General features: G+C 42.9%; 1 protein-coding gene across 1 annotated transcript in view; it reads right to left on the reverse strand.

The window, feature by feature from the left end:
- sspo (SCO-spondin) overlaps nucleotides 1-15,467 on the reverse strand; it is a 148,671-nt gene that overhangs the window by 65,130 nt on the left and 68,074 nt on the right. Inside the window, exons 67-89 of the mRNA XM_085763813.1 lie at nucleotides 15,297-15,467; nucleotides 14,478-14,733; nucleotides 13,917-13,963; nucleotides 13,643-13,813; nucleotides 13,186-13,320; nucleotides 12,135-12,271; nucleotides 11,942-12,036; nucleotides 11,791-11,840; nucleotides 11,115-11,285; nucleotides 10,126-10,296; nucleotides 9,932-10,011; nucleotides 8,764-8,933; nucleotides 8,614-8,660; nucleotides 7,628-7,828; nucleotides 6,777-6,947; nucleotides 5,201-5,407; nucleotides 4,976-5,075; nucleotides 4,119-4,339; nucleotides 3,012-3,164; nucleotides 2,170-2,336; nucleotides 1,363-1,508; nucleotides 455-675; nucleotides 296-331 (exon numbers count right to left, since the gene is read on the reverse strand). Coding sequence (XP_085619939.1) covers nucleotides 296-331; nucleotides 455-675; nucleotides 1,363-1,508; nucleotides 2,170-2,336; nucleotides 3,012-3,164; nucleotides 4,119-4,339; nucleotides 4,976-5,075; nucleotides 5,201-5,407; nucleotides 6,777-6,947; nucleotides 7,628-7,828; nucleotides 8,614-8,660; nucleotides 8,764-8,933; nucleotides 9,932-10,011; nucleotides 10,126-10,296; nucleotides 11,115-11,285; nucleotides 11,791-11,840; nucleotides 11,942-12,036; nucleotides 12,135-12,271; nucleotides 13,186-13,320; nucleotides 13,643-13,813; nucleotides 13,917-13,963; nucleotides 14,478-14,733; nucleotides 15,297-15,467 — 3,324 coding nt within the window. The remainder of the gene's footprint in view (nucleotides 1-295; nucleotides 332-454; nucleotides 676-1,362; nucleotides 1,509-2,169; nucleotides 2,337-3,011; nucleotides 3,165-4,118; nucleotides 4,340-4,975; nucleotides 5,076-5,200; nucleotides 5,408-6,776; nucleotides 6,948-7,627; nucleotides 7,829-8,613; nucleotides 8,661-8,763; nucleotides 8,934-9,931; nucleotides 10,012-10,125; nucleotides 10,297-11,114; nucleotides 11,286-11,790; nucleotides 11,841-11,941; nucleotides 12,037-12,134; nucleotides 12,272-13,185; nucleotides 13,321-13,642; nucleotides 13,814-13,916; nucleotides 13,964-14,477; nucleotides 14,734-15,296) is intronic.

Genomic DNA, 15,467 nt, shown 5'->3' on the forward strand with positions numbered 1-15,467 from the left:
AGTGATGACCATGTGCTGCTGATGAGCCAAAAGGTTAAGTATCTCCTTGTTTGTGAAACCTACACTGAAGTACAACTTAATTTTAACAACTTTACTTCTCTAAAACAACAGGTTAAAATATATGACTTTATTCTTGTAAAATTATGACTTTATACTTGTAAAACTATGACTTTTTTCCAAATAAAACCATGACTTTGTTCTCGAAGTCTGTAAAAAACATTTTCTCAATGTGGCCCTAATACTCCGTCATAAGGAGGAGATAAACACTTGTATCAAACTTTAAAAGATCATTTACCTGGTAAAGACGGTTCTTCTGTGGGACCAACGATCACTGCCAAAAACACAGCTGCATTATTTACTGTTGTGCACAAGTGTACGTATGTATGTTTTTATAATAGATGGAGAATATAAAAGTCAGAGAGAAGCCTTCATGATGAACTGTGGGGTCTCGTACCGGGGCAGTCGGGGGCCTGGCAGTAGGTGGTTTCATGACGCGCCCCCTGGCAGTCTCTGCCCCCGTGGGCCGGGGCAGGATGAGTGCAGCCTCTGGACCGGGTTTTCAGACCCAGACCTCCACAGGACAGAGAGCAGGAGCTCCAGGGCCCCCAGGGAGAAAGACCCCCGTCCACCGGACAAGGCTCCAAGGAGCAGTTCCACCGGCCGTGTTCACAGCCGCTGCAAAGGGAAAGAAGAGGTGAGATGCCCTCTGATGATCCAGCAGCAGCAGAAGATAACAAATAATTAGGGGTGGGAGAAAAAAATCGATTCACATAAGTATCGCGATATTTTTTTGACGATTTTTAAATCGATTTTTTATATTGTGCAATGTGCATTTGTTCGCCTTTTTTACATACAGAGAGTCCAGGTTTTGAAAAGGGTTTACTTTTTTTCACTTTATAATGGAGTATGTACATTTATAGGCTCCTACAGTATTTGTATGCAGATAAATGTTAAAATGTAGCAGTTTATCTCAGTCTATATCTCATTTTGTCAGAAAGGTTTCAGAAGCCTGTTTCTTTCTATACTCTTTTATTTTTGCCTCTTTTGTGCAGTCCAGGCTTTTGAAAAGAGAGTAAACATATACAATATTGCTGCTGAATAAATCTTAAAAACTGACTTACATGTGATGTGTATTTTATGGCGGAAATATGGTTCCTGGAATAGTCTGTAGACAATCATAATCATTCAACTGTTTCACTGGTGTTAAAAATGCAGACTAAAAATCCAGAAAATCGGCAATATCGTAGAATCGCAATTTAAATCGAATCTGCATCCAAAAAATCGTAGAAGAATAAAATCTGGAGAAAAGCATATTGTCCCAGCCCTACAAATAATACAAGAAGTATTGTGTCCTCCTCTCACCATGTGCTGCAGTCGTGCACTAGGTTGTCTCCAGACTGAAGCTCCGCCCCCTCAGAGACGTTGTAGAGGAGCAGAGATGAGACCGGTGTGATGGAGACGCTCTGCAACGACGCCAGGAACGCTTTGTCCACCAGACACGGACACTCCTGAAACACACAAACACTGTGTTGGTAGTTTTATCTGAATTAACAGTCATCATGACTACATCAGGACAAGTGTTGCCCCCCGAAAACTCTTTGTTTTTTTTTCGTGAATCCCGGGAAATGCTCGGTCAATTTATTACCAGGAAGGAAAAATGGATTCCTGGGATTTTTTTTTTTTTTTTTGGTACGATTTTTTTTTTATTACGTTGTAGGCCCTTTGCTGCATGTCATTCCTGCTCTCTCTGCATCCACATTTCCTGTCTCTCTCGACTATACTATCAATTATAGGCAAAAAAGCCCCAAAAATGTAACTTTAAAGAGATCTAAAATGAGTTTGGAGAAATGTTGGGCTCCACGACTCCGGTTGAACTGTATTACTGTAACTTTATTTTCAAGCGCTGCGGTTTGATTAATGTGGAGGAAAGTGTGTGACACACTTGTTTTCATCTTCCTACAGAAAGTTAAACATTTTAATAAAGTTGTATTGTTGAATGTATTAATATATAAGTAGCCTTAAAGCAGTATTAAAATGTATCCTTTTACTTATTTTGGGATTTCCACAGACTCCCGGGAGTTGGGCTCTTTTGTCCCGGGAATTGAAAAGAAGCAAATTCTGTAAATTTCAGCAACATTAATAATAATAGAAAGCCGACAGGGACCTGACCTGTACACAGGCTCCGTGGTGCTGGTAGGTGAGCGGGGGGCAGTGGCATCCTTCCTCGCAGCCGTCTGAGTAGCAGCCCTCTCTGCCGCTGACCTGAGCGCAGCTGAACGGACATCCCTCGCCTCGCTCACACTCCCTGTACAGTCGACCTGGGGGGCAGCCCACCTCTGCACGGGGACACGACACACATACACACACACACACACAAATATCTTGGCATTTTGATCGATGATAAACTTACGTTCCACTCCCATATCGATCATCTTGTAAAAAAACTTGGGTCAAAAAATTGGTTTCCTTTACCTAAATAAATCTAATTTTCCATTGGCATGCAGAAAGAAATTAGTTGAAGCTGTTTTCATAACTGTCTTAGACTAAGGTGACATCATTTACAGCCTCCACTCTTAAACCCCTAGATGCCATTTCCGCTCTAGCAACTGGTTGCAATTGCATATTCCCAAAATTCGGACTGAGCTAGGGAGGTCTGCCTTCTCAGCTTATGCCCCACACATCTGGAATCATCTACAACTAACGCTTAAGTTAAACTCATTTGTCCCATTCAATCACTTCAAATTATGAATTAATAATTCCCTGTCTTCCGTTTGTAATTGTTTCCTCTGATGTCTTCTGTTCTGTCCTTTACTGTATTTTATTGTGTATATCTGTTCTGTGTTTTGTTTGTTTTGCTTTGTACTCTGTCTGCACTGTAAATGAGGCTTGCCTCAGTGTACTAACGAGTTTAAATAAAGGTTAACTAAACTAAACTAAACGCACTGACAGTGAGGCGTCAGGTTCGAGACGCTCAGACACAGAAACATGTTTTCCGGTGAACGGGGACTCACCGAGGCAGACCTGGGTGTTGCACATCTTGCTCTGGCGCCGGGGGCCGCTGCAGGGCGGCGAGCTGCAGACGCGGGAGCGGGACTGTTGTCCTCCGCCACAGCTGACGGAGCAAACCGACCACGTAGACCAGGGCAGCCACGGGCCGCCCGAGTCTGTGGAGGGAGAAGACACGGAGATGTGAGGACAAAGGTGGACACAGAGAACGACCAGAGACTGAACTGAACTGGAGCTTGTTCTCATTTTAATCTTTATTATTCACAGAGTCAAGATTCTCTATAAATGGAAGGAAGAAGCCTAAAGTTTCAGGTCGCTAATTACGTGATGATGTCAAGAAGTAACAGTCAATTTCATGTTTTTCATAAAATGCTCTGAATTTTTTGGGAAAGGCCAGACATTTCTCCACCAATTCCTTGCAATTGACCATTTGACCTTTTTCTACACAGGTTTGGCTATGTTTTTCGACATTACTATGAAATTGATCATTATTTTTAGGCTATTTCTAGACATTACGACGCAATTACTTGTTATTTCTTGACATTATCACCTAATTAGTGGCCTGTAAATTAAAGGGGTTACCAAGTTTCATGATTTACAGCTCTGGAAAAAATTAATAGACCACTTCAAAGTTTCTCAGTTTCTCTGGATTTACTTTTTACAGGTATGTGTTTGGGTAAAATGAACACTTCTGTAAACTCCTGACAATATTTCTCACAAATTTGTGATAAAAACATTGTGATTTAGAGCATTTATCGGCAGAAAATGACAAATGGGCAAAGTAACAAAAACTTTTCAGACCTCGAATAATAATACTGCAAAACAGAAAACAAGTTTGTATTCATTTTTAAACACAACACTCATTTTTAATGTAACTTAGGAAGAGTTCAGAAATCAACACAGCAGTTTTATACTCTTCATTAAATATGATCAGTGCCTCATTAAGTAGAGTGAGTTCTGCTCGTGTTGAAATTCAATAGACACTGGAATCGAATGGCTGCATTTCATGTAGAGAAGCTGATTTATTAAAAACAATTTGGAGTGGTCTCTTATCTTTTCCAGAGCTGTATGTGTGTCACTGGATGAAAGCATGTTGTGTTGTTAGTGTGTACCTGTGCAGGTGTGTGTGTTGCAGTCGTTCTGCTGCTCTCCGTCCCCCATGCAGCCTCTTCCTCCGCTCTGAGGAGACGGATTATCACACTGTCGCCTCCTGAACGTGACTCCTCCTCCACACGGCAGCGAGCACTCGGTCCAGGCTCCCCATTGGCTCCAGCCGCCGTCAACGTGGCAACCGGGGACCGACTGACAGTGCAGAACTCCGGCCTCGCATGAACTGAGAAAGAAAAGAGAGAAAGATGAAATCCAAAAGATAAAAAAGTTGTTAAAGGGATAGTCCTCCGTGCCTTCTCTGAGTTACGGGGGGGGGGTCCGGGCAGCAGTATTTGTCCATATAAAGGTTGTGAATGGATACCAACTTTCTTCGTCCAAAAAGACACACCAAAAAACATCCAAATACCTCCATACTGCTCGTCTGTAATGTCCCTCTTGTACTGAAGCCCCGACATGAGAAATTGTTCCGAAAAAAATTAAATAAGTCTATATTTTAAGCTTGTTTGTAGCGGAAGCTCCCAGTGTCTAAGTTCACTGCTCTTTCTGTGTCTGTGCAAATCACGCGTGATTTGCAGAGGATTTGCACTGAGCGGCGGAACAATTTCTCATGTCGGGGCTTCAATACATTACAGACGAGCAAGTATGGAGGTATTTGGATGTTTTTTGATGTGTCTTTTTGGACGAAGAAAGTTGGTATCCATTCACAACCATTATATGGACAAATACTGCTGCACGGACCCCCCCGTAACTCAGAGAAGGCACAGAGGACTCTGAAACTTGAGAAATTTGAATTTTGGGTGAACTATCCCTTTAAATTTGATGAGATATACAGTAAATACATAAAGTGTTGGTGTGGTACCAGTTCTTGCAGTCGCTGATGATGCTCTCTCCTGGATTCGCAAACTGCCAATCAGACGCCCCGGGCCACATCCAGGATGAGTCACTGGGGTCTAAACCACCTGTAAACCAGAGCCAGAGCTGATCAATAACCAGAGATCAACTATTAATCTATTGATCAACTATTAGTCTATTGATCAACTATTAATCTATTGATCGGACCGATCCAATACTCTTAGCTCTGTACCGGTGTCTGAGCTGCTGCTGTTGTGGTATTTGCAGCGACACTCCTCTCTGGCCACACACGCTCCGTCCTGCAGCACCGTGTCACCGGGGCAACCGCAGGTGGGGCTGCACCCGGGGGAGTCCAAACACACCGCGTCGCCATGGAGATCGGAGCAGGAGCGAGGACAGGGCTTCCCACAGGGCCACTCCTCCTGGCCTCCTCCGCACTCTGCAGACAAGAGGAGAAGATTATTAACACATGAAGTGGACTCTTACATGACTTTACCTTTTTGCAGAAGGATATTTTTCATTTATTATATTTTATTTCATTTTATTTTATCTTATTTTATTGAGAAAATGAGAAAATGTACAAAAAGTACAGGACCGCACTCCAAATTTAAGTATTTTATTATGACACAAACATTTCGGGGTAAACCCAAAGAAAGGTTTTCCCCCGAAACACTTGTGTCATAATAAAATACTTGAATTTGGAGTGTGGCTTTGATTACGGCATGCATTCACTGTGGCTGTATCGTTTCGATAAGCTTCTGCAATGTCACAACATGTATTTCCGTCCAGAGTTGCATTAATTGTTCACCAAGATCTTGTACTTCTGAAACAGATTAACATCCACGACCACAGGATGTGTCTTCCAACTTTGTTTAAGAAATGAGAAGTTACTGACTGCATCAGTTGGGGTAAAATAACTTGTTGTTGCTGAAATATAATCATCCATGCAGTAATTATCCAATGGGAGACTATTAAATTAGTTAAATCCAGGTGGTGACTTTTTTTTTTGGACGGGCAGGTATCTTATCTATCTTTGGATATCTTATTTCATTTACATTTTTATTTTTTCGGTACCTTTTTATTACTACTTACTACTTTATTATTTTACTATTTTTTGTAAAACATTTCTGATTCAGGTGGAGGCAACATGAAGACAAACGTGAAACTGGTGAAACTGGTGAAACTGGTCAGACTGGAGGAAACTGTGACTGTGAATCCTCTGAGAGGCCGAGGTCGAGGTCTAGTTCTGTTTCCCCGGACGAACAGAGGTTTGGGTCAACGGGTAATGAAATGAAACCAGAAGCTGTGGTGGTGCAAAAACCAATCAGGCCCCTCGATGTGCGCTAATAAATTAAATACAGTCTTGTAGCTGAGTGATTGATGGAAACCATTTGGACTTTGGACTTCTCTCTGTGTTTCCAGTGCACCGACCTTTCGCCGTCGTACCGCGGCGCTGCAGAGTGGCCGTCACCTCGGGGGGAAAAAAAAACCCCACTGTTATGGTTGTGCGGGGGCTGGACAAGTGCAGAAACATGGGAGGGCAGCGAGAGTTCAGCCGAAGCAGCGAGTTCATTAATCTCCTCCTCTCAGACAGCCGTTTTCATTTCAACGGGCTCTTTGTCTCCGAACTCGTCTTCGTCTCCCAGGATTCAGCGCTCTCGCTTTTACTCATTTCCATCCAGTAACCTCCTCTCCGTCTAAGTGCTTTCCCCCCTAACACACACATACACACACATAACGTACCATACATACAGTACGTCCACTCTCACACACACACAATTAATGTACGAATCCGTTATCGCGCTGACCCGAGCAGACGGTGCTGTTGTCATGGCAACCGCGGCTCTGCCTGCTCTCCCCGAGGCAGGGCAGGCCGCCGAACCGGGCGGGAGGACTGTTGCACTCCCGGGAGCGAGAGGACGATCCGGCACAGCCGTCGCAGTCCGACCAGGACGACCAGGGGCTCCACGACCCGTGGACTGAAGACAGACGGAAAGAGAGAGAAACAACAAGAACACATGAGAACTGGGAAGACGAGTTAAAACGACAGTAAAAATGACAAAGAGCAGAAGCAGCAGAAAAGGAAAAAAGATACAGCTTCAAAAAAAAAAAAAAACATGATGAGAGACAGAGGAGAAACTTGTAGCCAAGTGACCCGGTGTTCCCTCGTCTGTGTCCTCTCATCATCAGTGACCTCAGTTTCAACTAACATGCTGTATTGTTTTGCAGGATTTTCTTTTCCTATTTGAATGCAAAAATTAATGTTTTGCACTGTTACATATAATCAGAAGTGTATTGAATGTGAGAATGATGTGCTGTTGCACTTTAACACAGATACAGTACCTATGGGAGAATTAGAAATGCAATATTTCCTTATTCGAAGCGATATTTTTTCGTGGTTTTGTAATAAAAACCAGAGGTGTTTTGTGTCTTCATAAATCAGCATTTTATGAGAATTAATCTACTGTCCCTGGTATTTGTATGAAGTTATGTACTTTAAACCATTAAGTGACATCTCAACCGTTTGGTAGAGATCAATATTTTGTGCTTATGATTCACCTAAGGGTAAAAGAAATGCAAAGAAATCATTTTTTCACTGGTTTCTTCTTGGTGGGGTTGTTAAAGGGATAATAATCTATAATTTAATAAACCGTCCCACCTGGACAGAAGCTGATGACGGGGCAGGGCTGCCTCTGGATCTGAACTCCGACCCCGTTGTGGACTTCCTGTTCCCCGGGGCAACCTGCTCCTCCGGCCCGGGGCTCGGGACAACCGCAGCTCCGGTAGCGCGACACCGACTCGGCCCCGCAGGTCCGGGAGCACGGAGTCCACTCGGACCAGTCGCACCAGTCTCCTGACACTGGAAAACAACACACACACACACACACACAGCAGACAGTTTATACATGTGTAGTTTTATAAACTGCTCATTTATCGTAGTTTTTTTCACCACCAGCTCTTAGTTCAGTTCAGCTTTATTACCCCACAGGGGGAAACTAGCAAAAATCACAAGGACAGTAACAACAACACATAGAGAAGACCATAAAAACCAACAATTTGGGTAGAGAAGAACCAATAAAAAAGCTGTTTTAAGACGTAAAGTGCGGATTTAACAGCAGTGCGAATTGATTGCACAGATTGCACTCGTACCTGTTTGTTCTGGCCCTGTATCTCCATCCTGATGGTAGAGGAATAAACTCTGTGTAGAGGTTGATCAGGACTGAACAAGATGGCCCTAACCTTCTGCAGAACCCGTTTGTTGTAAAAAAAAAATGTTGTTATCAAGCGATTATTTTGCTGGCTTCATTTACAATCTTTAACATGCGGTTTTTATTTTGTGCAGAGAGCCCAGAATAAAAGGAGATCAGGCAAAAAAAAGTTAAAACAGACTCAATGAAAGATCTTTAAAACAAAACAATCAGAGCCTTTTTTACATTAAAAGAGTTTAGTTTTCACAGAAAATAGTCTCTGCAGTCCGTTTCTGCAGATTACATCAGTGTTCAGGTTGTGGATCCAATCTCATCCGATCAATCACTTCCCCCAGATACGACTTCACCATCTCCACAACTGATCTGAACTGTAATCAGTGGCCATGTCCTTGGTTTTCTAGCTGGAGAAAATGGACAATGGTCATGACATGCTCACCTGGGCAGGTGTGTCGAGTGCAGTTGAGCCTCCCGCCCTCACAGGTGCTGGAAAACAGGAAAGAACGGCATCATAACTTTCCTGTTCTGTTCTTTCCTGTAGTGTAAATGCATACAGATGATCGTCTCTGTGTGTCTTTGTAGTTCTGACCAGTTGTTACATCCGTTGTGGGCTTTCGTTGTCTCTCCTGGTTCCAGCCGCAGTCCGGTGCCGAGGTCCAGACAGGGACACTCGTCTCTGTCCACGCAGACCGTCCCGTTGGCGGACAGGACCTTCCCCTCTGTGCAGTAACAGCCCGGCTCGCAGCTCCACTCGCAGTGCTGCAGGACACGGAGGATAAAGCGTCTTCATATCGCTTACAGCTTAAGTGCTGCGGCACTAGAAACAACATGACTGCATCGCCCCTGATTCTCGCCACTGGCTCACAGTCCGACAGTCAAAATGTTCCTCGATACATTTCTGACCTCTTAAAGGGATAGTTCAACATTTTGGCAAATTGGCCCATTGCCATAATCCCTATAGTCATAGCAGTAAGTTCATTACCTTTAATTGTTGGTGCAAGCTATTTTTAGAACGGCGGAGCAGAGCCGCGAGCTGCTCAGAGCTACGCTACAGAGGCTCATGGGATTTCTTGGTTTCCCTCATCAAACTCATCAAATACACAATCCAACAACTCCACAACGCTCTGGTGGACAAGTTGTGACCTGCACATTCACCACGCTATGAGATAATAACACAACGTTACCAGACAGAGTTGTTTTAGAGGGAAATACAGAGACTGCTTGATGAAAAACTGTCCCTGAAGGCAATGCGCATCAGCGGTTTTGCATGAATTTACCTCTAAAACAACTCTGTGTGGTAACGTTGTGTTATTATCTCATTAGCCTCTGTAGATGTTGAACTATCCCTTTAAATATCTACACCCCCTCACAACCCCTGAGGTCAGCTGATCAGCTCTTCCTCATCGTCCCCAAAAATAGACTAAAAACACGAGGTGAACTACAACTAGAAATAAAAATGTCTCTGACCCTAATTTCTTTTTAATCGCGTCTTAAAACTTATTTTTATTCTTTGGCTATTAACTCAGCATGAGAGTTGTGTGACCTCTGTTCTTGTCTGCCTTTTTTAATTTTAATTTTACTGTATTTTTAATCAGTTTGTTCTTTTATGGCTCTTACTTATTTCTTTTGTTCCTTTTTATTTAACCATTTTATGCTCTTTGTCCTGTATGTTAATCACTGTGCAGCACTTTGGTAAACTTTTATGTGAATTGAATTCATATGAATTCATTAGGAGTTCTAGATGTCGTGTCACTCACTGCCAGGTCGTCACAGGAGCGAGGGCAGGAGGGGCCGCAGCTGCTGAACGCCGTGCCGGGAACCTGAGAGCATGGTGCAACTGAAAACACACAGAGTTACATGTCGTCAATACACCTGTAGAAAACACACACACACACACACATCTACAGTTTACACACACACACACACAGTTTACACACACACACACACATACCTGGACAGTGGTCGGTGTTACAGGCTACGACCTCAGTCCCCAGACCCTCACAGTAATCTCCCTCCCCCTCCGGACTGGGACTGTCGCACTCTCTCCTCCGGCTGCGGACTCCCCCACCACACGACTTGGTACAGTCCGTCCAGTTACTCCACTGACCCCACCCACCGTCACCTGGACACAGAGACACATTAATTAAAAAAAACAACAACTTCACTGCAAATTAAACACTAAAGTAGTTCAACTTTTAAAATTTTTTCTGTATTATATGATGTTTTATGAAAGGAAAACAGTCCCATTGTTGAAAATTGGCAAAAATGGATTATGTGTGTCTCTACCATCAGACCGGACTTCAGGTAATCTCTTATTGGACTATTATTAATACTTTTATGTATTTACTTTCCTCTTTACCCTTTTTTACTCTTATTGCTTACTTTCACGACTGGAGGTGTAGACCAGTCTCTTTATGTACGTTTTTACTTTCCCCTTGATATTTTTGCACGCGTCTATAGGTCTTCATGTTCATTTATTGATTGTTTGTTAGTTTATATACAAAATCAAAAATCAATAAAAAGTAAATGACAAAAAAAAAAAAAAAAAGAAAAACTGTCTCAAATGTCACATAATGAACTCTAAATTTAGATTTTTACTGTTATTGGGTTATTTACCATTATCAATACATTTTGTGGCTCATACAACAGTAGACTATTTTTGTTTAGGATTTCTATACTTCAGGGAAAAAAATTAATTATTGGTGTTAAATTATTGTTAATGTTTAAATCATATGTGTATCGTTGTTTATCTATGTGTGTATTTGATTCTGACAAGCTCACTAAGCAGTTACACATAAGATCTTCAGCGTTTTCTGCAGATGTGGTTTGACACAAACTGGACGCACAGCCGGTGTAAGAAGATGAGTGTGTGTTTGTATGTGTGAAAATGTGATGCAAACACACACACACAGTATTCAAACATTCAGTCGACAGACTCACGGTCACATGGGGCGCTGATGCAGACTTGGTCCTCTCTGTGGGGGCCCAGACAGGGCAGGCCGCTTCCCGAGCGCTGGGGACTGGAGCAGAACCGGTACCGAGACTGGAGACCGGCTCCACACGACACCGAGCACTGACCCCACGGCGTCCACACAGACCACTGGCCGTCGACTACAGAGAGAGTGCAGGGACAAAGAGATTCACCGAGGTAAAACTTAAAGCTATTGAATGATGAACACAGGATTGCCCAGCCAATATCTATTAAAATATGACCAGTTATTTATCCACCAGGGGAAGTGTTTGAAATATTCAAGTCACTGTCATCGATACCAAATGTTTAAGTTAATTTTAATCTTTTTTTTAAATTACAAATGACACTCTAGCATTTAAATTCCTACCAATTCAATGCTACGTTAGGTAAATGGACCAGTATCTGTGCATTTACCATAACTTTGGCGCCACATCTGCCGACACATACATAATCTATTTCTGGAAAGTGACGGTATTTAGGAATCTTTGCGATCAGTTAATTGTGGCGTTTGATACCGTGATTAATTGCGAAAACAAGTCACTGTGACATCATTGCACTATAATTTTTTCTGTATTCTGTATCTTTATTCTATTTTATTTTATTTCTATGTTAATCTTAATCGTAATAAAGATGTTGTTTTTTTACCATTGCAGCTTCCTTGAGAGCAGTTCACCAGCCTTCCTGCTTCACATGTACTGAAATATAAGAAAACACATGAGTTAAATCAAAACTTTATAACTTTATCTGTCACACTAATGAACAGAAGAAACACATCCCAGTTTATAGTTTTACCGACCAGTTGTTGCAGTCTGTGGGGACGACGTCTCCTGGTTTGTACCGTTCCCCGTTCACGTCACAGCGACACTCAGACTCCTGCACACACACACCGTCCTGCAAACACACACACACACACACAGAGGGTCATGAACTGTTGTACATGTGCGTATCTACATGTGTTTAACCAGCCGACCCGACCCGACCCGGCTCACCTGTTGGACGGTTCCCTGTGGACAGCGGCAGCCAGGTGTGCAGTTCCTGCTCAGGTCCATGGTGAGGTCGCTGCAGGACACGGCCCCCGTCACACACTGCTGCCACTGCTGGCCCCGAGGACACAGCCGGCCCCCACCTGGACCCACAGAGGTAAACAAGCAGAAAACCTCAATGTTTAGAATAGAAAATATGGATTCAATATGAAAACTTGCAACTAAATGATTCAATTCAAAAACAAAACATACAACAGGATCTTATCGTCCTGGCTTCTTAACACCTTTACCTACTGCGATAGCCCCAGAGCTGTTTGCTATGTCCATAACTCCCTCATAGTTTGTCCAATGAGAAAAATTCCAGCGCTGACGGAGAGCTGAGAAGTTGTGCTTTCCGTCTATATTATACATTATATTATGGTTGCTGCCACTACTTAAAAAAATCCTAGAGGAAACATTGCACATAATAGCCTATTGTTTGCATTTGAAAAATTGAAAGGAATATTTTATTTTATTTTAACTTTTAGGCCGGTGCATATTCTCATTTGCCCAGGTCATAGTATTTCAAAGGAAATGAAAAGAGGGAAATTGGACAGAGCTTGAGTGGAGAAGTGAAAGACATAGAGCAGAAGAGACATAGTGAAATAGTGACAGAGAGTGTGTGCCATTTCCCCATATTGTATATAGTTTGGTTTTGCACTTATTCACCTGTGAATAGAGTTCACTTTTGCACTGTTTTATTTGTAAACAACACAGAGCCCTGGAGATTCTCAACATGTATAGGTCTTCATGTGCAGTAACAGTATTTTCCTTCACTAAACCCCTAAAAAGATCAAGTTTTTGTGTTTTTTCCTTTATTTTAACTGGTAATTCTTCCAAACTATGAGCAATACTCATTTACCAGACGTTACAAATTCAAGTTCAAGTACTTCTAGTATTCATACATGGGGCATTTTCTGACCAGTATGTCCAAATGGCAAAAATTTCTTTTTAGCCTCAGTCAGTAAAGGGTTAATTATATAAAGTATTGTGAGATGAGTGTGTATTCTTGCCATACCACAGGGCTGCAGGTTACAGGCGCTGAACTGCTGAGCCGTGCCGTGGACTCGAATCGGGCCGCGGGTTCGAGTCCTGTAACCTCCTCCACACGTCACCGAGCACTCAGACCACGAGCTCCACGGCTCCTTCACACCTGGGACACACACACAGCTGGATGAACCTCCTTCATAGTCTAACATATGCTCTGTTTTTGTTTTATTTGTTTTTTTAAATTTACTTTTTATCCATTTATTCATTTTCTTTTAATAACAAATGCAGCAACTATCTATCTATCTATCTGGGCACAAGACACACAACATTACACTCAACACAAGTACATACATGATCATACATAAAAATATAAGGATTCTACTGTTGGAAAGGGGATTTGACTTTACTTTTGCCATTTATACAAAATCCCTACGCTTTGTTTTTAATATTTACAGTAATAATGCAGAGTGAGGACTTTCACGAACCAAAGCAGGGTTCGATGCTGCAGGTATCGATCCCGACTCTGTCTCCTTCGCAGGGCCGACCGCCGAACGCCGGCGGAGGATTGGTTCCCGAGCGGTATCGTCTTCTCACGCCGACGTCGCACGTTCGACTGCAGCTGCTCCACTGGGTCCAGCTGCTCCAGCCGCAGTCCACTGAGAAACACAGACACACAAACACACACAGGTTAGAGAATAAAAGAGGCGATAAGATAAAGAGATGGTAAAAGAAACAAAAAGAGATAGTAAAAGCTCTAACCAGAACATGGAGATGTCCCACACTGCATCTCTCCGTCGGTGCAGGTGCTGCAGGACACAAGAGCAGGTGACATGTCAGGGTTCCCACTCGTTTTCCAAGACATTTTCAGCTGCTACAGTCTGACGGACATTAGTTTTTACGCCATACACTGATTCATCCCCTGTCCCATTCATGCTTTGGAGAAGTGTTCTTTTCGACAATGGTACCTTATTTTGTAAATTTAATCAGTTTGTTTCTATGTTTATTCCTCTCTCTCATTCTCTCTCCCATAAATCTGATTTAAAGATGTGCAGTCTATGGCTCTAACTTAATGAAATAATCTCTTAAATGCTTAGAAATTATGCCAAATTTATCATAGAACAGCACAAACATGTTTTGTTTTTTTTTGGGAAAAGAAATCCTTAGAAGGGTCTGAAAAAGTCAAATAGAGCTCTGGTAGCTATGATAAGTAATTTTCCAGGACAACTCAAGCTGCTGTGGGAACCCTGCATGTGATTCATCCACGTTCTGATTCATGACTAAACAGAGGAGTCATTATAATAATAATAATAGTATCAGCACCAGTTGTTGCAGGCGTCGCCCCGCAGCGTGGCGCCGGCCGGGTGCGTCTCCCCCTGATGGTAACACGGGCAGCGGGCCAACGGCACACAGCTGCCGTTCAGCAGGTACAGGCCCCGGGCGCAGTAGCAGCCGTCGTAACAGGCGGTGGCGCACTGCACGTCTGCCGAGGTCATGTCCAAACACACCCGCGGACACGCACCACCGTGAGCCTCGCACTCCGCCGCCGTCATGTACACCATGCCCTCCGGACACTCGCCTGAGGAGGAAACAGTTATTCAGGGTCTCTGCAGGTTTCACCAGCTCAAATTTAAGACCTTTTTAAGACCATTATGGATGAAATTTAAGACCTATCATGACAAATAAAAAGCGTACAAAAGAAATGCAGAGTCACAAAATTAGAAATTGATTGCAATATATAAGTTGCGTGTTAGGCTTGTTTGTAGTTGAAAATACATTCAATAAAGCACAATGAAGTGTCACAGGAGCATTTTATTGAGCATTTGCGGTAACGAGGGCTCTATGGTAACATTTTTCCCAAGGACCACGTCTAAAGTAAACTATTTTCCCGGTTCGCACATGTATTTTTTTAGGGTCAAATGCGAGTGAAATGCTCACCCATGATGGGCATAAGAAAATTTAAGACCTGTCTAAAATTATTTAAGACTTGCACACAATAATTCAACGAATTTAAGACATTTTAAGGCCTAAAATTTAGATTTTCAAATTTTAGACTTTTTGAGACCCCGCGGATACCCTGGTTATTATTGTTATAACCAATTATCACTTTGCATGTACAGCATTGTTTCTGTGGAGACTCACCTGAGCAGGGGTGGGAGTTACAGTCTCGTGTCTGAATGTGCGGCCCCGGGCAGCCGCCGCCCCCGTGCTGCGGGGACGGGGAGTTGCAGAATCTCTCTCTGGTTTGGACTCCGGAGTCGCACTCGGATGAACACTGAGACCACGGAGACCAGTCGGACCAGCCGCCGTTCA

Source organism: Trachurus japonicus, chromosome 20, assembly GCF_045865225.1.
Source record: "Trachurus japonicus isolate A0001 chromosome 20, Traja_1.0".
Classification (NCBI taxonomy): Eukaryota; Metazoa; Chordata; class Actinopteri; order Carangiformes; family Carangidae; genus Trachurus; species Trachurus japonicus.